The 24,340-nt window shown below is 40.3% G+C and overlaps 2 protein-coding genes across 2 annotated transcripts; one reads left to right on the forward strand and one right to left on the reverse strand.

The window, feature by feature from the left end:
• The first annotated feature begins 679 nt into the window (after nt 1-679).
• On the forward strand, nt 680-9,267 carry mc5ra (melanocortin 5a receptor). Its single transcript, XM_046045979.1, has 4 exons — nt 680-847; nt 1,238-1,344; nt 5,792-5,980; nt 8,697-9,267. Exons 1-4 carry the CDS (start codon nt 680-682, stop codon nt 9,265-9,267), a joined length of 1,035 nt encoding a protein of 344 aa, XP_045901935.1.
• Nucleotides 9,268-12,358: 3,091 nt separating this feature from the next.
• Nucleotides 12,359-23,888, reverse strand: mc2r (melanocortin 2 receptor). The gene is made up of 3 exons (XM_046045981.1): nt 23,808-23,888; nt 15,464-15,832; nt 12,359-13,785 (listed from the first exon to the last, which is right to left on the reverse strand). Exons 2-3 carry the CDS (start codon nt 15,814-15,816, stop codon nt 13,227-13,229), a joined length of 912 nt encoding a protein of 303 aa, XP_045901937.1. The 5' UTR covers nt 15,817-15,832; nt 23,808-23,888; the 3' UTR covers nt 12,359-13,226.
• Nucleotides 23,889-24,340: the final 452 nt, after the last annotated feature.

Consider the following 24,340-nt stretch of genomic DNA (forward strand, 5'->3'; position numbering starts at 1 on the left):
AATTTCAGAACAATAATCTCCTGAATCTCGACAACCACATTCCTTTTCGACAGAGAGGCAAGACATTGTGGTGAATAATATAGCAAAGTGGCCTGCTCATAACACAACACCATGTTCTGAAAACAGGCCAGCTGCAGCGCACACACACAGTTTAATACCCACAAGCACGTCCACACAATTGAACAGGTAGGCCTACTCAGTGGCGAACTGTCTCCGAAATGATAACAGCCTTCAAAACAGCGCGGCACAGCAGCCACACAAAATGCACTGAAAATGCAAAGTAAAGTAAATCACCGATTTGAAAGGCATCAGACGAGCCTGCATTGAGCAAATTCTTTGACAATGTCCTCAGTAATCCAAAACAATCTTATTGGGGAGCTTTGCGGCCCTCTCCTCCGGTTCTCATCTCTCCTGTCTCTTCTTGAAACAACTTTTATGTTCGACTAGCATGACTGCTTAGCTTGCACCTGTGCTCTGCTAATCTACTTGTCAGATTTTGCGTTTCACCCGGTTTCTGGAGTATTGTCGTCTTGTCACATGATCAAAAAGAAACTTAAGATTGGGCAATCATTTACATATTACCCGGCAATCATCACTGTATTTGTTTTCCTTTGCAGCCTGCTTGAAAAATGGCAACCAAAATAAAGCCACAGTGATCTGGACCAGAGCCATAGCAGGGATGAATGTGTCTGATGAGTCCTCCTATCACGAGGAGGTGCTTCTGGGTAACTCCACCTGGGCTTACTCGTACTTTCACCAAAACTACACCCTGCCCCCTCCGCTACTACCAGACAAGACGAGCACTTCCAAACCTGCAGCATGCGAGCAGGTCCACATCGCTGTGGAGGTATGAACCGGTACTGTTACTAATCACCAAAATGCAAATTGTGTCTTTTAAATATTCTGTTTTTTAATACTCTTTTGTGCTCTCTTAATGAAATACTATACTCCACTGGTCCCTTTCTCACATAGATTCATTGTAGTAGTTTTAAAATGCTCCTGTATTTCTTGGAGAAAAAACAAACAATTGAGAGCATCTTGAAAAAATAAACCAAATTTTGCATAGTAGTGTTTTACCTCCCTCTTCCCTGTCTTGTTATTCATCCTGTAATCACTCAGTTTTATCTTGTAACCCTTTTGGGGGGGCACAAGCCTACATTGGGAGCCATAGTTTACCCCATTTTAGACTACGTAGTTCACTCTTCCATTCTTCTCTGTTACACTGTATTATACTCAGGTCTTTCTAATCCTGGGTATCATCTCCCTGCTGGAGAACATCCTGGTAATCACCGCCATAGTGAAGAACAAGAATCTCCACTCACCAATGTACTTCTTCGTCTGCAGGTGACTCAGCACACAACATAAAATATTGATTTAATATATTGAGTTTTCCATGCTTGTACATGTTCCCTATTTTGAACAGGGCTGAAGGATTAGCAGTAGTCTTTTAAACTGCCAGTGCCACTGTTCAATGTGTATCATCTTTTTATTTTTAATAACAAATGAGCTGTGGGCCCTTAGTGAACCCCCTGTTTCTCCCACTCTTTGTGCATTGTGTATGTAATACTGTAATACAAATGAATTTAGGATTATGCACCATGTAAGAACTCCTTTGAAGTACATTGTTAAGATATGGCCAGAAATTTAGTTTAAAACTACAGAATGTGAAGAAGGAACAGTTGTGACGTTCTGTCAAAGACATCTATGTATTGTGTTGCAGAGATATCAAATGTGCGAGAGGTGAAAAGGGACTTTTTAAGTCTAATAAATAAACTAAATAAATGCACAAAAAGTCAAGTAAGGAAATATTCTTATTCTAATCTCCCATTTTCCTTATCAAACAGAAAAACACAATCGTACACCTTCTGAATTCAAGTTTCTCTCGCTCACCAAACTGATAGCCTTGTTAACTCATCATAAACTCTTTCCACTGTTCCAACAATCACCAAATCAAGCATAGCTCAGCTGATTCCCCTCTTAGCATCCTTGGACCCACATCTACTGCTGTTGATTTTTTAAAGTAACTTTGAGATGGCTTTGTAGATGATAATTTGGTCAGTCGACCAAGAGGTCAAAGTTTTAATTTGTCCCAATACATTCTCTTCAGCCTCAGATGTACTGTGTCTTTAGCGGGGCTGCCCCCCTAATAGTCGACCAAGTTTTATTTGGCCGGTTAATAGCAGAAAAACCCCCCACTCAAAATCCATTTGGGAGCGGTGCCTTGTTGTTGGGGCCAGTGCAAAAGCACTAGAGGGGCGGTTGCAACATGGACCTTTTGTCTTGTAACACATAAGTTATTAGTGATATGGGACTAACTGCAGCTGCTGTTAGCTTGTTTGTTAGCCATGCAGCTGTTTTGCTTTTAGTGTGAGAATTGTCGTTAACAGACAGCTCGTATTATATAATATATATATATATATATATAAATAATTCAATTAATATCAGATGTGTGATGACTGGTAATGGCTTAAACTAATGACTAGTTGACTAGGAAAATATGTAGTCGGGGGAAGCCCTAGTGTTTAGCACTCAAACTAAGATAGTGACCTTACATTACATAAAATTTACTCATTTGGCAGACACTTTTATCCAAAGCGACTTATATTTGAGGAACAATATCCAAGCATCAATACAGCATCAATACAGCAAAAGATCTACAAATGACAATAGATACAAGTAAGAGCAGCAATAAATACTACTAAGAGCTTGCACGTATGGAATCAATGGGGTAAATAGCTAGGGAAAGAAGTAAGAGTTGACGAAATAGTGCAATCAATACCAGAGAATTGTAAGGGGACAGAACAAGAAGAGCACAGGAAGTGCAGGTTAGAGGTTAGGAGTCAGAGGTGTTATAAGAAAGGGTTGTTGAAGAGATGAGTTTTCAAGAGCTTCTTGAAGTTAGAGAGGGGCGCCTCTGCTCTGATGGTGTGTGGTAGCTCGTTCCACCTTTGTGGTGTCACAGATGAGAACTACTGAGATTGCTTTGTGTGTAGGGATGGCAGAGCCAGGCGGCGTTCGTTGGAGGAGCGCAGTGGCCAATAGACCATGGTAAACATTGTACCCGCTAAAGATCATAAACATTTGTTAGGATGCTGACATTAGTATTTATCTCAAAGCACTGCTGTGCCCAGTACAGACTCTTGTTAATGAACAAATTCTTAATAAAATTCTCAAAATGGGTCTTAATGATTGATACATTTTTGGACTGTTTTTGAAATGATATGGAGCTGCATGACTTTTGCCATTTCAAAAGAGAGAGCGAGAGCGGATCAAAAAAAGAAAGAAAGAAAGAAAGAAAGAAAACTGCTAGAGCACGGCTATAGCCAGGTTTTCAGAAAGAGTGAGGGTCTAGTCCCAATTAGGGGGTTTGGGTGCATGCTCTCCTGAAAACATTTGTAAGACCAAAGTATAAGTCTATGCATTTTAATGCATTTTGAGAGTAACAATAATCATTTAGGAAACAATGTCACGTAAATGGAACTTCACTGTCTTCTTGATATTGTTAAATTGCCTGACTACTGTTATCTGTGTTCTAACACTCATTACTCAAGTTCATCCAAACAGTAAGCAATAATCTAAAAGTTAGACACAGCATGACAGTGAAAAATTAGTGTATAAAACATAATAGAGCAAAGGGAGAAAAGCTTTAGCTTAATAAAATTATGACACATTCTGAAGCAAAGAAAAAAGTGTTCACTGTAAGACTTGTTCCAGATCACAGGTTTAATTAGCTTTCCTGTTGTGAAAGTGGGACTTTAAGGTGATGAGAGCTGGAAGAGTTTGTTTCTATGTGTGTGGGGGGCAGTGGAGGCTGTGTCAGAGACTTGTGTTACAGGAGATGAAGAGTTTAAATTTTACAACCACCTATTTTATGCAAATTTTGAACCGCAGAAGACCTGAATGATAATATCACCTATTAAAATAAAAAGCTGTACGCAACAGTTTTTTTTTAACACTGGCCTGAAGTGGCAAAGTGTGCATAATTCATAAACGTGAAGATTTGTGCATCTTGAACTTGACAGCAACACATATTAAATAAATGATGATGTAGGATGTGTGTCTGCTTATTATTTCCCCCCACGAAAATATTACACAGTATGTGCGCTGCCAGAGGAAACAAATACAATCATGAAACTGATAAAAACCATGTATTAAAGTTAAATTAATAAAATATCATGGTGAACCTAAAGTTATAAAAGACAGTCTTTTGATCTTATAATCTACCCTGCTCAGAGAAATTACATAATTGTAGTTGATGGAAACTCACTTTGATCTACCTGCTTTCCCCATGTGTGAATGTAATTCCTCCATGCAGACTCAGTGGACTCATGAAACATGACATGGATTAGACTGGGTATCAGAGTCAACTCACAAATTTGATGACTCAATTTGACAGAATCAAGTAATTCCCTGCAACTCAATTTTGACATTAACACCAATTACTTGTGGCTTTATTTGGATCTTGTGACTTGAAAGATTGAATCCCCTCCCCCAAGACCAAAGCTAAAGAAAGAGAGAAAATGAGCCAGTGTGGGGCTGTAGAGCGTGTCTACGGTCTATGCATATTAATGCATTTTGAGGGTAACAATAAGCACTTAGATACAAATAATGTCACATGGATGGAAATTGGACTAGAATCCCACACAAGTCACAAGTCAGTGTCTTACAGAAATCACTATCAAACAAATTGAGCAAAGCAGCACAACTGCAGTATCTTTCAGGTTTTTGTCTGAATTACTTGACATTACCTGTGTCATCCAAACAATAAGCCATAATCTAGAAGTTAAACATAGCATGGCAGTGAAAAATATATGTATAAAATATGCTTGAACAATGGGAGACACTTTAGTTTAGTAAAGACGTGATACAAGGCCAAAGCGAAAGAGCAGACATTCAGATCACCGCTTTGATGTGGTTTTGAATGATTTCTTTGGTGTTTCGGACAGATAGGGTCACTGTGGGATGAGAACATTGCTATGTTTTCTTTGAAAATGTATTTTATTTAATGGGAAAAAAGACAAAACAATACCATATATTATATTATAAATAAATACAGTACATTTGTTGCTCATCTTCTCTAGAGGCATCATGAGAAACATTTTTTGTTTCAGAGTGAAATCTCAACAGCTACTGGGTTGCCATGACATTTAGTACATGACATTCACATTCCCCGGAGAATGAGTCCTGATAACTTTGATGATCTTCTCACTTTTACCTAGTGCCATCGTGAAGTCAAAATTTAAATTGCGTTGCTATTTATCAAATGCCTGCACAAGTTTCCTCCGGGTCACAGAAAAAAAACATGCAGGTTTATTGCATATTGTTGCCAAATTTTCCAGGGCGTACTCTTTTCTATGGCAGGTGAGTTAATAGTAAGTTGATGTAGATCTGTAAGCCAACATCCTAAAATAAGACCATGATGCCATGAAGACGTTAGCATTTAGGTCAAAGCACAAGAAGAGCCACAAAGACCTGCTGGTGTGGCAAAGTCTTGTTTGTTTTTTTGTTGTACATTTCTGTCAAGGTGTCACCCTTTAAGAATTTTGGTAAAATAATAGTAAAATAAAGTATGTTTAGGTGTTAAATTTATTGTCAAGACAATACCTGGGTCTCATTTCTGCCTGCTGGTTGTTGTTTTCCATTGTGACATGAATGTGGCATCTTCCCGGGGGATGAGGCTAGAACAGCTACAGATCTTGGACTCATGGGGAGAAAGTACAAAAACAGAATGCAGATTTGTGACCATCTGTGATTATGATGAAGCGTAACCTAACCTGTTTGGTTGTTGCAGCCTGGCAGTAGCAGACATGCTGGTAAGTGTGTCCAACGCCTGGGAGACAATCATCATTTACCTCCTAAACAACAGACAGCTGGTGGTGGAGGATCACTTCATCAGGCAGATGGACAATGTGTTCGACTCTATGATCTGCATCTCTGTGGTTGCGTCAATGTGTAGCCTCCTGGCCATCGCTGTGGACAGGTAATGATGGAGCGAGTTGCACTTTTATCTCTGTCGTAAAAATCCATGTAATGTATAGCTTCATTTTCAGTACACAGATACACTCTCACAAAAGTCAGTTTGCATTGATTCATTGCTCAGTTTTGTCCTGAAACAAGAAACAAAGTCATTCTTTTAGTTCAGAGATAAATTTTTCTTACATCAAAACAATAACTCACAAAAGGTTGTATAACAACAGAGGCTGTGTACTGGTGTCCAGAATAACAGCTTCATCTGATCCGCCAGCTTTGTGATAATGGGCTAGAACAGAACTCGTGCTTAGTAATAATTTCTGAAGAAGGGTCGTGGAGAGGACTATGTAATTTGGTTCCAATTACCAGGAACATGGACGCAATGTTTAATCGGTACTGTTTCAATTAATTCCAATGAATAAATACGGTGGCATAATGTTATAAAAGTGCCCATCTGTCAGCCAGTGCACTTCAGGTCACCTGAACATGTTAAAATGTAAAATGTCTCTTTCTGTGTGGTTGAAATGGATCTCTATAACCACATCATTCCCAGTACTTTCTGACAGTGACAGTACACTGATTTTACACATGAAGTTTAGTTTTGTTTGGTGTTTACCAGGAAGAGATGGCTTTAAAGAGGTCATATTCAGGTTTTTTTGCTTGTTCCCTCTCCTTTATTGAGTTATATATCTTTTTTGTGCATGTAATAGGTTTGCAAAGTGAAAAAGCCCAAAGTCACAAAGGGAGTTACCATCACCCACAGAAAACTCTGTTCCTGAACCCGCCTGAAAACAGCTCGATTGTATTCCAGCCTTTTTATTCTGTACTACCTGCATCACTATGTAAAACGTGTCATAATGCTCGTCTAGCGGCTAGTGTGGCAACAACAAAACAACCTTAGTCAAACTCTTACCCACTTTGAACAAAAAACAAAACTTATGCATGACAACATACTGTTGATGTTTTCTACACAACGTTGTAATTAATTATAATATTTACCTTTTTTATTTCTTGACTAAATATGAAATTAAAATAACGTTAGCTACCCTCCAGGCAGTCAGTGGACATAAAGTTATTTCTGTGATGTAGAGACAGAGCTCAGTTAAAACTTTATGGATGAAAGATGCATTTGTTACAAATTTAAGAACTTACCAATGAAATGCAGTGCGCGAACTATAACATCGCTTTTGGGGGAGCTGACTCTTTTTTCCAGGGGTGGGGGTGGTTGGACGTTTGCGTGGGTCGCAAAGCGAGAAACATGTTGGTATTCTTGCTTAAGTCAGCACAACTGATATGACCACATCAAACCACATCCAAACATCTCAGTATGATTTAGTCCTCTTCATACATCAAATGCGAGGGTCCCATATCAACAACCCAGCCTAACAATACACACATGCATGAGGATTGTAAATACCAACAAAAATAGGTCAGGCTACCTACAAGGGAGCCTCATCAGTACCTATTCAGTGCTAATAGAGCAATAATACAGGTAACTGGAAATCGTTCTTACCTTAAAACAGAAGCGATCACACAGGCCTGGGATCAGCTGCTTTGCTGTTCGTCCATAAGCCCATGATGGGGACTGGCAGTGACCTGATTTAATCCACGTGCAGACTGAGTGATACTAAACTAACTAAAGTTTTTTTTTTTTTCTTGAGTTAAAGTGAGTGAAGTTTGTTAAATTGCGCCCGTCCGCTTCGATGGTGATGGTAAGAATAGCATGCATGCCGCCGATATTTTTATTAAAATTAATTAGTGATGAATCAACCTCAGGCACAAATTAATAATGGACTGATTAATAGTAATGGACTGATTTTTACGCATGATCCATAATGATGGAGATCTAGCAAAATAGAAATGCATTAAAAAAAAAAAAGCATATTGTCAATATTTTAGAGATCCCCAAAAATTTCACAACTCGTGTTTTCAGTGGAGCACATGTTTTATTAAGAGGAGCCAAGCTCCCCCTGTAGTTCACACCCTGCTGAAACGTCTTGCTCCAGTCTAGGTTGCTAAGCTGGTTCGGGTTGTTCTGCGATTTTGGATCACACTACCTTGCTTGTCAGGACCCACCCTATTCTGCTTCTTTACCTAGGTACTGCACATGTGCAACTCCCAACAAAGATCTTGTAGAGGTAAGATGTATCGCTCCATAGCTAATACGAAGCTTTCAACACACAGGGTGAAAAGAGGAGCTGCAGCAATGTGCAGTATGACAAAAAAATATGGTGTTTTTTGAAAATGAAATGTAAACCTGTTCTGGTACAACCACTAAATAAAATTACGAACCTGAAAATAAGCAAAATATGACCTCTTTAATGAAAGATGATGTTGACTTGCATTATGTGAAATGCGCTTCAATTTTGACCATTCCTTTTTTTTTTATGTTTCTCATAAGTCACCCATCTTGGTTGAACTGCAAATTACAAATATTATTACTAAATTACAGACACATCCTTTTTAAACTCTAATGAATAAGCGGATACACACATAAAAGTGTACTGCCTTAGAACGTCCTTTCTGAACCCAAAAATTACAGATAAAAAGCAAAGGACAACGAGTGTTAGTGCCATATACTGTATTTCTACTTCACTAGACTATTCAAAGTTCTCTGCCATCTTTGGTTTCTGCAGTTCCCCAGTAGACAGTAAAAGTTGCTAGAAAATCAAAGGTTACTTAGATCTGAGATTACTTCAAAAATCAACATTTGTTATTATCTACAGGTACGTCACCATATTCTATGCACTGAGGTACCACAACATCATGACAGTGAGGAGAGCCGGTTGCATCATCGGCGGTATCTGGACCTTCTGCACAGGCTGTGGGATCGTCTTCATCATCTACTCAGACACCACACCCGTCATCATCTGCCTGGTCTCCATGTTCTTCGCCATGCTGCTTATCATGGCCTCCCTCTACAGCCACATGTTCATGCTGGCTCGTTCGCATGTCAAGCGCATCGCCGCCCTGCCCGGCTACAACTCCATCCACCAGCGGGCCAGCATGAAGGGGGCCATCACGCTCACCATCCTGCTGGGGATCTTCATCGTCTGCTGGGCTCCCTTCTTCCTCCACCTGATCTTGATGATCTCCTGTCCGCGGAACCTCTACTGCGTGTGCTTCATGTCGCACTTCAACATGTACCTCATCCTCATCATGTGCAACTCTGTGATTGACCCACTGATCTACGCCTTCAGGAGTCAGGAGATGAGAAAGACTTTTAAAGAGATCATCTGCTGTTACAGTCTTAGAAACGCCTGTACCAGCATCTGTGCTCTGACGGGTAAGTACTGAGAGACACAGACCAATGACAAGATGGGTAGGATGAACTGACTGAATCTGACACTGGAGCGTAACCATGAAAGATTTTATCAAAATACACTGTTTGAGAACTGGGTCACTGCAGTACAGTGTATAGTCAAGCACATTTTAGTCTTCTGTCCTACAGAATGTAGGAATGTAGGAAGGTAAAACTACTATCTCCTAATGTATCCGCCGCATACACTAAGTGGCAAATTTATTAGGTACATTATTTTTGAACTCTTGAAAGATTAGACAATGAGCTAAAAGAGAGCCAAATAAAATTAAATCTAATTATTTCAGCACACAGCCAGGACCTGATGATTCATTTGAAAGTGCGTCACAGAAAACTGTTTATGGCCTTCTTTTCATTCTAGCTCCTTTTATTATTCTACTTTGGCTGACAGGATATTTTCTTTTTCACTACTATGATTAGTAAGCCTTAAATGCTGTTGTGTAAGAGCGCTTATATACTTGCTTTTAACTACTGTACATAATGGCTACCATGCCTACCCGGTGTTGCTTTGGAGCAGTGGTTGTGCACATCCTTGGAAATGAACACTATACGGATAAATGAACGGTGGTGAGTGAAGTCAACAACAATCGGAGAAAGTTTTGATGGGAACCTAATAGCCTAATTGTCTGTAGTCTCTCACTGCTGCCTCTGCTGCTTTTTGCACTGTGATCTCAACATTAAAGGGGAACTCTATACAGGTGTTGGGGACTACTGCATAACAGAAACATGGATAGAGCCTTCTGTGGATCCAGAGGGGGTGTGAAGCCTGACACATTGCCTCACTTGAGTTAGCGTTGACTGGTTTGAGATTTAAAAATGGGAAGAATCTTGGGGTGTGGAGTCAGAAAGAAGTGCTTCGTCTGGCAAAAAAGCTAAACCTGGTGAAGGCGGACGTTCCTGGTAGATTAATTTGTAATGTGAACACTGTACTTCTACTTTTAATCTCGTGATCACTGTGATGAAAATGCCGCTTTGTTAACTTATCAGAGTAAAATTCCAGTACTCAACCAGTAATGTAACAACGCTCCTGCACATATTTCACAACAAAAGCCTTGTTTTGATAAATGACGGTATTCTGTCTGGTCGATATGGATACATATCAGTATCATATTAGATGTTTTTCATGTCTGTGACGAAATGTGCAGATATAGATTTTGATACTGTAATGTGTAAAGGTGTAATGTTGCTGGCATGATGTCCACATGACTATCAGCAGATCATCACAGTCACTGTTTCTGTTGAGAATTCTTTCTGGCGTTCTTACTCGACGTGCGCACACTCGAGTGCAACACGCTCACACATGCTCACGCACATTGTCTGTCACATACACATGTGCAGACACAGACTCCGCTTTTCTAGTCTACCGACCAGTCAAAGCACTTTACAACACATGCCAACATTCACCCATTCACACACACGTTCATACACTGATGCCAACCTGCTCATCAGGAGCAGTTCAATGTCTTGCTCAAGGACACTTGGACAACTCACCGGAGAACTAGGATTACTAGATGACTGCTCTCTGGAAGTGAGTGTAAATCCGCTTCTTCCTCTTAATGCATTTACTACAATATCTTAATGCCTTTAAGCTGTTGCACCAACACAGGGATACTTTCGGTCTAAAAGTTTATTTAGTTGTTTGTTGATTCATGACTAAAATGAGCTATGTTTACCTAAGTATGACTTAGTTTATTATTATAGTGGCATGGCGTTGTTATTAGTGCCATAATAGCTCTTGTGGAGGAGGTTGGAATGTACAGTAGGCGTTGACTTTAACACAGGAGTTTGTTTTCCAATTCCTGCCAACAGTCAGTGTTGGTTTCTTTTAACCATGACCACAGTATTTTCCTAATATTACCCAAGTAGGTTTTTGTCCTGAGGAAGATTAAAACTAATTATTTTAATAATATATATAAGAAATAACGTCCAAATGACTCCTTTGTCATTTAGTACAGAGGACCACAGAGGAAAAATCCTGTTAACGTGAACACATTCCTATAAAGCAAGTATATAAGTGCTCTACCACAAAGGCAATCTTGTGTTAAATAAAAAAATGAAAAAAGGGAGCACAAGACCAAACTCACAGTAAGATGTTTTATAATATTTAATCCAACTATATAAAGTTAAATTAGGATTCACTGCTGATGTGTTTACACGTCTAGCAAACTGAGAAACCACCACACATTACTTGTCTATGGCCTGGGGGGGAAGTGGGGAAAGCTATGCTGCTGCTGAACTTTTGAACGACATCACCTGTCCACAGCCAATTTTCTGCCCCTGCTGTTAGCCCTGCCTTCCCTTGCCTCCCCCTGCTGTTGCATTAGTGCTACAGTTAACGAGCAGCTTCCGAAAATCTACCTACGCTCAGTAGCACACATGTTTCTGCTATGATCTGAATGTCACTCTTCTGCTTGTATCTTGTACCTTCATAGTAATCATAGCTGTTCTATTCTGACAATGTGCCCTCAATGATCTCTTCTTACTGCCTCCCTGCCCACGCAGTCTGTATTAAACTATATAAAATGCCATAAGGTGACACTTGAAATGTAAAAATGAATGTACAAGTAGCTTAACATTGCTCTCTGTATGAGTGTGTTAGTGGTGCCTACCTCCCAACTGAGAAGCTTGACAGAACACAAAATGCAACCATCTGCTGAAACTGCTTTTCACAAGAAATGTTATGCATAATTTCTTGGTGATAGATACTAAACATTTGTTTCCCAGTGTTACATAGTAATATTTATTGCAAAAAAAGAGCAAGCCATTTGTATTATTTGTATCTTCAGACTGATCCATGGAGGCATACAGACAGTGAGATAAGATGTCTCTGGAACAAACACTGAGAAAACAGTATCAAAAGGATGATTTATTTCTGCATTGTGCTGTAATTGCCTTGCTGTAGCTTCCATTAATGTTTATTGTAAGCGCTTTGCAATTGTAAGATCAAAAGAGCATATGAATATGCACAGAAATGTACACAACATGCTCATACATGGAAAAGTGGTTTTATTAAAACAATCAATAATATATATATTTTCCCTTTTCCTATAGGTTTATTAATAAAGAAAACACATAAATGTTCCATTTTCCTCACTGTACATTCACCTCCAACTTGACCTTTCTGTGATATTATTGATTGTGAAGTACTCAGTTCCTGTTTCCACAGAAACAGCAGTGAAAACACCGAATGTGATAGACAGAGGTGACGTGATGCTAATTGCATGCTCAGGCCTGCATTGTATGTACTGTGAGACAATATTAACAGCTGTAGGGACATATTTTATGTTAGTTAATAGTAAAGTGATAGCATGCAAAAATATAAATGTCAGCTGCAGTTGAAATCACTGACGCCAGTGCTGGCCATGTTGCTTTAAAATGAATTATTTTGTTTGTGTCTCAATAAAAGCAAAAGGTGAAATGGTGAAAGGTTATTGTTTGCATTAGTGGCTGTGGTTCACTGTGAGTGATGCAAAACCCAATGTCATGACCCATGTAAAATAAGAACATGTCCTTTAAGTAAAATAGGTACTGGGGAATATGTGTCCTATGTGAATGTGCTGCAGATGGATAATTAAAACAGGATTTGAAGAGATTCACACTTGGGGTGAAATTACATTGCATCCAAGGTTAGATAGCCATAGACAGAGAGAAGATGGACAGATAGCAGTTATCTATGGAAAAAAAATATACACAAAAACACTCTGTTTGGCAAAAACATGGTGCTCACAGGTGCTCATTCAAGCACAAACAAAATTAAAGCTACTGGTGGTGGTAGCCTTGATGTAGCTGGCTTCAGATAGCAGGTGGGAAAATGCAACTGAAAAAATGGATTCCCTTGACCACCCACAGTTGTTCAGTTGCATTACAGATCTTTATACTGTTGACTCCAGGGTTTAAATATCTGCAACCCAATGAATACAAAGCAGTCCAAATTGCGCTATGTGTACCACTTCCAGTCTGAACAAAGCAACATCTTCCTGAAGGTGTGTCTGAGCTCAGCGCTGCGGAAGGCGTAGATGGCCGGGTCGATGAGGGCGTGGCTCATCAACAGCACCACATGAAGCTGGAACAGTGATCGGTAACACTCACAGTACGGGTTCATAGGACACACCATGATGATGATGAGATGCAGGAAAAATGGCGCCCAACACACCACAAATGCTCCAAATAGGATGGTGAGAGTCAGGGCCCCTCTCATGCTGCTGCCCCTCCACCGTTGCTGCTGACACTTCCCCCTGCTGCTGGTGGGCAGAGCAGCAATTTTCCTGGCATGGATGCGTGCCAGCATAAACATGTAGACATAGAGGAAGCAGATAATCGCCAAGGAGAGGACAAAGAAGACAACGAAGCAGATCATGATGAATTTGGAGTCGAAGAACCTCACCATGAGCACGGCTGACACTCCACATGTTGTCCAGATGACACCCAAGATGGCTCCTGTGCGCCGCATCGTCATAATGTTGTGGTATCGAAGAGCATAGAAGATGGTGATGTAACTGGAAGTGAAAACAAATAGTTTTATTATCTGCTCACTTTCTCTTTTTGTTTCTTGAGTTAAACTTTGGTGCTTTACAGCTACATTAATCAATATATTTCTTTTTCGACAAAGAAACATAAATCATCAGAACACCGGCGTCACATGGTAGGGGAAAGAGACAAAGCAAAGTGACTTGTCCTAGTCTACATGTCATGGGCAGACAGTGTGTTGTTGGTGGTATTGAAGAGTAAGAACCACACCAACTAACTGGACCCAAGTGAGATTGGCAGGTATGTTTAGATGCATTTAAAGTGCTGCAGCTGAGCAGCTAAAGACCCCTTTAGATTTATTTTGTTAATTCCAATTCCCTTATATCCAGGGAACAGTTGTATGCTTTGGCTCCATGCAACCTTTGACAACTCTTTCAACTGCTTCAATAAAACAAATAAAGTCACATACTTGTTAGTGTGAATCTAGTTGATCAGAGTGAAAAACTGAAACAATAAGTAAAAAAAATGGAACAACCTAAACCCAATCAGGAAGTTTTATGCAACAAAATGGTATTTTTGGGGTTCAGATCAGGCAACAGAACTCTACGTTAAATCCACCTGCCTCACATCAAACTACAGGCTGACAAAGTTAGCAACTACAAAGTGGAGCATTTAGCTGCTAAAGAGCCAGTTGGTGAGGACCAAAACAGAGCTAAAATGAAAGCAAATATTGGCCTTGGACTTTCATTTTACAGGTGACCACAAACAAATTTGTCATAAACTTTTTTTCAGCCTGTTCTGCTGCCCCCAAGTGGCCCAAAATCAATGAATGCAGCTTTAAAGTAATTAAATATTTTATGAGATTCTGAGAGCAGAAACGATACTTTTGGAAATGTTTTTATTTGCAGTCTCAGCATATAGTCAGCTAGCAGTAAGTAAGTAAAATCTGAACATCTGAAAAACTTGATATTTGTATGAGCAATGCCCTAGCATTTGCAGAAAGCGTTTTAATTGTCCATTTAACAAAATACATTTTCTGTTTGTTTTCAGGATTTGATTTGTCAACTAGTTTGTGAAAGCACTAATTTTTGGCAGCCCATTATCAGATGTCAGATCACTGCTTCCCTATAAGCATTTGAACACCCCAGCAGTGAAAGTCCTTGCCTGCATCTACATACAAAAAGTGAGACAGTGTAACTTTCACTGTGATGGATTACAGACATGTTAGTTGTCATATCATTCTGACATTATCTGAAATGCCTGGAAGGTGTGAAAAACGTGGTAACAATGGGGTAATGTAAAATGTATGTGGCTCGTGGTCAAACATGCAGAAACCACTGCCTTTAATAAGCTGTGGATCTATGAGTTAGAGCACAGAGAAAAGTTCAGATTTATCCAAATTATCCAAATTCAAATATGAGCAGAGGATAATTGGTTATGGGACTCGCACTCCACAGAGAAAAAGTTCAAAGCAGGCAGTGCAGCTTACAGTATTCCCGCCATGGTTCTGGTTTCCTTTACAGTCAGTGAAGCCACTTTATCATTTCAGCATCATAATACCTTTGAAATGAGGATTCTGATGGATAAGTGGGCTGGGGCAGAATACATTCATACCATTACAGCTTAAAATCCATCCAGCCCTATGAACCAAACATATGGTTTAAAAATACTGTTCATCTCAAACAAATCCAAGCCACACATACGTACCGCTCCATGGCAATAGCCAGGAAACTGGAAATGGAGCCCACAAACGACATACACAGCAGGGAGTCCATCACATCGTCCAGATTTTTCTCCGAGGAACCTTTCTTCTCCAGGTGTCCCACGTCGGAAAATACGATCATTAGGTTCTCCCAGGTTTTGGTGAGGCTGGCTATGGTGTTGAAAGCCGCCAGGCTGCAGATGAAGCAGTACATGGGCGAGTGGAGATTCCTGTTCCGAATAATGGCCACCACAACCAGCAGGTTTTCAGCTAGGCTTACAACACCAATGGTGAAGAAAAGGGGGACGGGGACCTTCACTTCGGGGCAGTCTGACTGGTTTACTGCTGTAGCGTTCATAGTTATCCAAAGTGCTCTGTTCAGATAAAACACATTTAAAAAGAAACTGCAGCTACAAAGATGTTAAAATGTAAAGTTGAAAGTAAATGTTGAGAACCACTTGAGGGAAAAGGTTCAGATGGGTTTGTTAGTCTTATATTGATTGTTGGACTCGATTAAACTGTAACTAACCTCAGATTGTGTCAAGGTTAGCCTCATTTAGGCTATCACAAGCTCCCAAATTCTCAATCTTGCCTTTAACAGACTAGTTTAGTGTAATGACCAAAGACCAGATATTTGAGGTGACCTAAACGGTGGTGGTGTTCTCAGCTGATACAGTGTGACTACTTCTTCTGCTAAGGTATCACTCGAGCTACGGTTGAATTTGAGGAAACACGCACAGGAATGCTGGCAGCAGGCTGCTCCCTGCAGCCGGATTGTCACTTGCCACAAAATTTCCTTTTCCCATACGTCCTGTTTTCAGTTGGCCTTATCTCTGCTGTTTAGACAAGGGACATGCAATCGAGTGTTTGTCCGGGGCTTACAGACAGTCAGTTTTGCCAAAGTGTTATACATGAGATTGCAGTGCAGTGGTTTAGTTTGCTGCACTTTTGAACTGTGTCGATCTAATCCTGTCTGCTTTCTCTTAGAGCTTGGTAAAAACAAGTTAATTAAAATCCAGTCATCTTACTTCTGTTGAATGTTTTGAATAAATTCAATAGCCTCCCTTCCAGTGTTTCACATGCTGAATTCACTATGATTCATGTACCGTTTGGAGCTCATCATTTCCATTACACCTCTATTCTCTCTTATATTAGTACTGTGACCTTTTATCCAGGTTGTAACAGCTTATCTGATAGAGGAGTCTGCCCTTCAACTTGAAAATGGTTAGTTGGTTAGTGTTCTTAGGGTTATGAAACACATTTGAAAAGGAACATTTTCTGATCACCATAGTCATAATTACAATGAAGGAAATATTGTGTGATCTGGGCTTTGAGTATGATTTCCTGTCAGGCTGCCGACGGAAGATTATTATAATAATTATACCAAGCTTTTATCTGAAACCCTCTGACCCTTTTTGCCTTGTCAATCCCAAAGCAGTCTCAATGTCAGAATAATCAACGGTGCTGCATTAAAATCCGATAAAACAAACTTTTTCTCATTCTCATTATAGAAATGACAGGACAATTCCATTGTTTAACAGTCCATTGCCTCCTTATTTCTGACTCAGTTGGGGAGAGAGAAGCATAACAATCAAAGGCTAATCAAAGTGGGGTGTTTCGTCTTTGTTTTTTGCCAGGTGCTCCTGATTTTCTGGGATTGAGTTCATAATCAAAACAAGACTAAAGAGCAAGACACAGTAGAGAAAGTAGAATACCAGAGAAGAAGCCAAGATGTTAACAAATAGAAAGAGACAGACACACTCTGTTCTTCCATTTCTCCTCTGTTGAATAAAAGTTACTGTAATGTTACATGCGCGTCAGAAGTAAAAAAAAAAATTGGGTGGGTCCTCCTAACCTATATATATCAAGAGAACAAGATGTGACATTTTTAAGACTGTTTCATAGAAAGTAAAGCTAACAAGTTCAAGATTTCGCTCTAAACTGCATTTAGTTGTATTTTGTATACAAGGACAACAGAGTCCCTATTGTGAATCCTGAAATATGTTATAAAACAAGAAATTCCCCGAGCACAGCAACAACAAGAAGGTGCTGGTAGATGGCAGGATGAGTCTATAAAAAGTCAAAAAACAAACTACCCCCTAAAATAGGCCTAAGGACGTCCATGGTTAACATACTAACATTTGCTAATTTGCTAAACACAAAGAACAGCAATGGCTGGTGGGAAGTTCATTTGGTCTGCAGGCATATAGACCAAAGTTTTGGGCAAAGTGAAATTTAGTCCTGATGTTGGTGTTAAAGGATTTATTACACTTAATCCTGTGGGGAAAGTCTGTTTCAAAGTTCATGGCAATCCATTAATTATTGGTCAAGTTGTTTCAGTTTGGACCGAAGCGGTGACTGACCGCAGTGGTTAATTTGTAAATTATTGGGTGCAGGACCGCGTGAAATGTGCTGTCCGCCGAAAATAATTAACTAATAATTTATGATCAAATAATTAGACTATTTAAAATACATGGCGTACGTGCAAGTTGTTTTCGAGTGCGAACAGAAACCATTATAAGCTACCAAATCAAATAGTAAATAAGGAAATCCATTAGAATTACCCTATTAGGCTGGATGAAATCTTGGATTTTATTTGTGTGTAGAAGGGCAGTGCAGTGACGGAGGTGCAGCTTTGATAAAACTTTATGTTCCTCAGGTTTCACTGCACTTTCACTAAAGAAAGAGTCCTCGTGATCCATCTGAAGCCACAGTCCAACCCACTGCTACTGTTTTGATTAGTACAACATGAAAAATTACAAATTACAAAACAGCCCTGACAGACGAGGCTGTGAAAAGGTCTCACAGGGATTTATTGACAACATAATGTAATGATAGCGAGTGGCATTATCTCTGCTGGTGGTGTAAACAGTTCAGCAAATAATTTTGTTGTTTGGTATGTGTGTGTACTTCTGTGTTAGTGTGAAAGTGTGATATTTCTCCACGTGTTTTTTCAAGGTGGTAGTGCTTATGCTTCTGTTTAGGGTGCTGGTTAAGAGGTGAGGATTTCCAATCAGTACATCTTACTAACATCTACATAATTGTTAGTATCATCATAGTTGGTATGTATAACAGTTTCAAAAATCATCAATAAATACAAATGCAGGTTTTCTTTATGCGTCATGAAGTTTGGATTTAAGTTATGATTAGATATAATATTCTAGGAAACAATTTAAGTCTAGATCAGTGCTGCAAAAACTGCATTCTATAATAACAGAATTAGCAGTGCCACTGACTCAAGGAAATTATTTTCCAAATCCTCCTCCACCTCCACCACCCACAAACTTGTCTGCTGATTCCATTGCTGCCTTCTTCACAGGCAAAGTGGCGGCTATAACTAGCCAATTCTCTAAAACATTCAAAGACAACCATTGTAGCAGTCCTACTACATCTTTTCCTCTGCCCTCCCAGGTCAGTGGTTCTTCACTCTCCTTGTTTACTCCTCTCACAGAGAGCAAAGTATCAGAATTCTTGACCCGTAGCCGTTCAACTACATGCCCACTGGACCCAATTCCTACGAATCTCCTCCAAGCCATATCTCCTGCCGTGGTCCCGACAATCACTCATGTGATAAATACTTCTCTGGCTTCAGGAACCTTCCCAACCACTTTCAAAAGGGCTCGGGTTACACCCTTGCTCAAAAAGCCCTCACTTGACCCAACTCAAGTTGAGAACTATTGACCAGTGTCTCTTCTACCATTTTTATCCAAAACTATTGAATGGGCAGTATTCAAACAGGTCTCAGGATTCCTCTCACGGAATGACCTCCTAGATCCATATCAGTCTGGTTTTAAGAGTGCCCTCTCTACTGAAACAGCTCTTCTGTCTGTAACAGAAGCCCTAAGGTCAGCTAAAGCTGCAGCCCAATCCTGCTTGACCTATCAGTTGCCTTTGACACAGTCAACCACAGGATCCTGCTATCCGCTCTCTCAGCAATGGGCATCTCGAGCAAAGCACTCCTGTGGTTCGAATCCTACCTCTCGGGGCGTTCCTACAATGTTTTGTGGCAAGGACAATTATGCTCCTCCCACTGCCTCTCCACAGGGGTGCCCCAAGGCTCAGTGCTAGGGCCCCTTCTCTTCTCAATTTACACCACCTCACTGGGGCCGATCATTCGCTCGCACGGCTTATCTTACCACTGCTACGCAGACGATATGCTACTCTACCTATCCTTCCCGCCAGGCGTTCCCACCGTCTCGGCGCGGATCACAGACTGTCTCTCGGACATATCTGCATGGATGAAGGCTCGCCACCTTCAACTAAACCTCTCTAAGACTGAACTCTTGGTCATTCTAGCCAAGCAATCTATCCCTCAAAACATCAAACTACAAATTGACTCCTCAACCATCACTCCAACCAAGGTGGTGAGAAACTTGGGTGTTGATTGATGACCAGCTGTCCTTTTCAGACCCTGTTGCTGCTGTCTCTCGGTCATGCCGCTTTGCTCTATACAACATAAGGAAAATCAGGCCCTACCTCACTCAGTATGACACCCAGCTTCTGGTACAGGCCATGGTTATCTCTCGCCTCGACTATTGCAATGCCCTCCTAGCAGGTCTTCCAGCTTGTGCATTGAAACCCTTACAAATGGTTCAGAACGCAGCAGCACATCTGGTTTTTGATCAGCCCAAAAGGACTCATGTCACTCCATTACTCAGTGACCTCCACTGGCTCCCCGTGGCCTCCAGAATCAAATTCAAGTCACTAATGCTTGAATACAGAGTGACTACTGGGTCTGCACCCATCTACCTAAACTCCATAATACAAGTTTACGTCTTCTCGGCCGCTACGCTCCTCTAACGAACGCCGCCTGGCTCTGCCATCCCTTCACACAAAGCAATCCCAGTCCAAGCTATTCTCATCTATGACACCACGATGGTGGAACGAGCTACCACACGCCATCAGAGCAGGGGCGTCCCTCTCTAACTTCAAGAAGCTCTTGAAAACTCATCTCTTCCGAGAACACTTCCTCTTATAACACCTCTAATTCCTAACCTCTAACATTCACTTCCTGTGCTCTTCTTCTTCTATCCCCTTACAATTATCTTGTATTGATTGCACTTTTTCCTTCTCTAGGTATTTACCCCATTGATGTGATATGTACTATGAGCTCTTACTAGTATTTATTGCTGCTAAAAAATAAAAATGTAAACGTAAATAGCTCACAAGTGTAATAATACAAACCACTATGTGTGTATGTGTGTGTGTGTGTGTGTGTGTGTGTGTGTCTGTGTTTATAGATCCCCCTGGAACATGGTCAATATTCAGATGTCATCAAACTTAGTTCAAATAAGTTCAAATAAACCGTTGGGGTGAAATTAGCAGGGACCCGGCAGATTATTGATTAAATGACAACATGAAATTGATCAGACACTCTGAAGAGACCCCCCATTATTGCATTCATTCATTTATGTTTTTCCCATTGTTGAGAAAAAAAAGCATCCTCATGAGGTCATTCCTGTGATTTCAGGCAGTCACCACAGGCAAATATCTGCACACATCTCTCTACATATATACATGCCTTCATGCGCCTTCATCTACTTACATTAAACGGAACAGCTTATGCCTTCCTGCATATCCACCTCTAATCTGTGTGCTATAATACACTCTGTGTGCTCTGATCAAATGTGCATTCTTTGTATATCCTGGTGCTGCAATGGCACATTTTGCTGCAAGGATCATTAAAGTTTCATCGAAATCTAAGTCACTGACTGTGTTATTCAAAAGTCAACACTAAACTGTTCAATCTTGAAATGGGAGGAAAACATTCTCTACACAAAGAAGTAGAACTCTCTTAAATATTTAAGATTTAATATTGAATGCTGGTAGTACAAAATTACCAAATCAATTACCAGAACTTACTTCTCTGGATTGTTTGCTAAAGGCAAACATTGTAAAAAGTGAACTGAACACGCTGCTTTCATTCATTTCACTAAATGGCCCAAAGTATATGGACACCAGATTATTACCCCAACATGAGATTATTGAACATCTCATTCCAAAGCCATGGGCATTCATCTGCTACTGTGCCAGCCTCCATTCTTCTGATTTCAGTCTTTCCACCACATGTTGGAACCTGGTAGCAGGGATTTGCTCCCATTCAGGCTAAAGAGCATTAGTGAGGTTCTGATAAGGTCTGGCACTCAGCTGGACGTACAAAAAGTGACGTAGTAGCTGTTTGGAGACTAAAAAAAAAGAGAGCCTAAGAGGGATGTTTAAACCCTACTTACCATCATGCCTCCACACACCTAAGGTAAGTCACGAATATAGTGGCCAAGATTGTTGAGTTGTCTGTTTGTAAAGTTGCAAGGCTGGAAAGGAACTTCAAACATTGATAGACAATCTGACAAACACTTCATTGAAAGCATACTGAAGTTGGGCACTCGTGTTGGGCACTCTTGTGAGGCCATAAGGCCTGGCTCGCCACTCCAGTTCACCTCAAAGGTGTTGGATTGGGGAAAGGTGAGGGCTCTGTGCAGTCCAGTGTTGAGTGTTGAAACAGAAAAAGGGCCTTCACCAAACTCCTGAAACATAGTTTGAGCACAGTAGCCGTGTTTCTCATCTAATTGTTACGCAAATTTGCACCAAACTTTGACATGTCGTAAAAAAGAAAATGAGAATTAAGTGTGTTTCCATTAATTGGTTTGAAAACGAATAAACTAGGCTACAGCATAGTTTTGTTAGAAGGTGGCGTTACGCATGGCTGTAATAAACACAGTAGAATAAGTAGAGGCTGTGAACTGGGAAAAAAAGCAGTTGTTTGCCAACAGCCAATATGTTTTTTCAGGGATTGGACTGAGGAATAATTTGGTGTCCTCATCAGTCCACCATCAGTCTATTACCAGCCATGTTTTGCATGCTTGGATTATCAAGGGAAGACGTTGACAGCGGAAACAGCTTCTTTTCTTCTTCTTTTCTGGGAGTGGAAACAGCTGATCCGTCATGTGAGTTTGATGTTTGCTACGTCAGAACTTATTCGGAAAATTTCCATCTCCCATTGAGTCTATGAAGAGTCTCAGTCATCCAGGTCATAGTTATCCAACAAAGGTTAAAGTCAAGGGCAACTGGACTTCAACCAAGTCATGTAGTTGACTTGGTTGAAGTCCAGTGGGCATGTAGTTGACTTTAACCTTTGTTGGACATCTCCCATTAAGCGCATTCATTCTTTTTTGAAAAAGACAAAAAGTGTTTTTTTTAAACATTGCCGTTCCCATCAACCTTTTCAAATGCGATACTTACAAAATACGTAGATAAAAACAAGGCTACTGTTGTCTAAAATATCATGCTGTAGCATTGAGATTTCTCTTTGAAGGTAATAAAGGCTGGGTTATGTTTGATGTGAACTACTTCATACAACATGTCATCTGACCATGTCTGAAGAGCTGAAGCGCATATAGCTGAACGTCCTTCTGACATCCACGTAACATTACTAACAAACACTATCTTTCTACTCCAGCCTTTTCTCTCTGCCCGTCCCCTCCTCATTGCCACAACCCACACACATCTTATCTGCACTGCCTTCCTCTGCTCTTAATTAAGCATTTCTGCATTTCTTCCCCTTCATTACCTTCCTTGTTTTTCCTCTCCCTTTTTTCATGTGAAGATCAAAAAGCTGGCTTTACAAGTATTGACATGGTGTATGGTCTATCCTCCCACGCTGCATAATAAGGAAGACAAAGAACTGTGGCTTTAGTATGCACAGCAGTAGCAATGACTGTTCTCTTTAGGGCAGAGCAGAAGCTTTGATTTAACCACTAACTAACATTAGCTGGAAAAGGTAAGGATGTTTGTGCGTATATGGCACAACAAACACAGCTGGAGTCTTTGGAGATTTGATTGTAAAGCTTGCACAGTTCTCAGTCGGCCGGAGTATAAAAGCCCATGTCTATTTTGTTAAATTAATCACGATTCCTATTAGAAAAGTGAGCCATGACGATGGAAGAACTGTCACTCAACAGGGAGCTCCCATTGAAAGAAGATCAAAGCCATATGAATCAGCCAGAGCTGCACAAAATAGGAGCAGGGATGGTAATGGACGGAGCTTTAGTTACATCTAGACAGAGTGTCAGCCCTATCCACCTCTGCTTGCCATGTTTTCACTGTACAGTAGCCCCAGATCTTAGCAGTTATTTTACTTTAAGGTAAAAGGTTTCTCAGAAATAGATTCTCCTAATGTAATGTTAATTGGTTTATTCTCCTCTTCCAGGTTTGCCATGGTAAGATATAGTACTTACAGCTATGTGAGCATGCACTGCTGTATTTAGAGACAAAACTGTCCCTGCTAAATCCTTGATAAGACACTGTAAATGTCAAAGCTTGAATAAATAAGTAATCATGTAAAAGTCTTACTTGTTCCTCACTCCGCTGGCAGCTGCTTAAACAACCTTCTTGTTTAGAAGATGATTTTTCTTTTTTTTGCTGTCATATTTGTACAGCATCTCACAAAAGGCACCGATATGAGAACTGAAGTGAACCTAGAGGCTTTTGTGCAATGGATTGGGTTTTGGATTGTAGCCTTGAAAGGCTGCCTCACCAAGGCTGTGACGCTTGTTATTTCATCCATGTTCTTGTTTTTCTTTTTCGCCAGCATGTCCATTTATGACATCAACACAAGGACAGTCAGTGTACCGACCCACTCCTTGTCTCTGTCTCCTTTTTTTCTCTATGTCTAGACAAATATCTAATTTCGTTACATTTTGATAATTAAATTAAATCACACCTGGTGATATTACAAGCTTATTGGTCCAAATGTAGAAAGTAAGATCCAACATACAACAATTTCACTGTTGCGGCAGAATAGTAAGTCTTTCTGCATGTGGATGGCGGTCATAAATTAAAATGTGGTATGCATACAGTGTATGTTTTTAATCTTGCTCAGGTAT

The sequence above is a fragment of the Micropterus dolomieu genome, linkage group LG03 (assembly GCF_021292245.1).
Source record: "Micropterus dolomieu isolate WLL.071019.BEF.003 ecotype Adirondacks linkage group LG03, ASM2129224v1, whole genome shotgun sequence".
In the NCBI taxonomy this organism is placed as follows: domain Eukaryota; kingdom Metazoa; phylum Chordata; class Actinopteri; order Centrarchiformes; family Centrarchidae; genus Micropterus; species Micropterus dolomieu.

Excerpts from the sequence above, each read along its gene's own strand:
- mc2r (XM_046045981.1), bottom strand. The coding sequence starts at position 15,816 with ATGAACGCTACAGCAGTAAACCAGTCAGACTGCCCCGAAGTGAAGGTC. Across the intron at positions 13,786-15,463 it reads CTGGCTATTGCCATGGAGCG|TTACATCACCATCTTCTATG; the intron begins GTACGTATGTGT and ends TTTCACTTCCAG.
- mc5ra (XM_046045979.1), top strand. The coding sequence starts at position 680 with ATGAATGTGTCTGATGAGTCCTCCTATCACGAGGAGGTGCTTCTGGGT. Across the intron at positions 1,345-5,791 it reads ATGTACTTCTTCGTCTGCAG|CCTGGCAGTAGCAGACATGC; the intron begins GTGACTCAGCAC and ends TGGTTGTTGCAG. Across the intron at positions 5,981-8,696 it reads CTGGCCATCGCTGTGGACAG|GTACGTCACCATATTCTATG; the intron begins GTAATGATGGAG and ends TATTATCTACAG.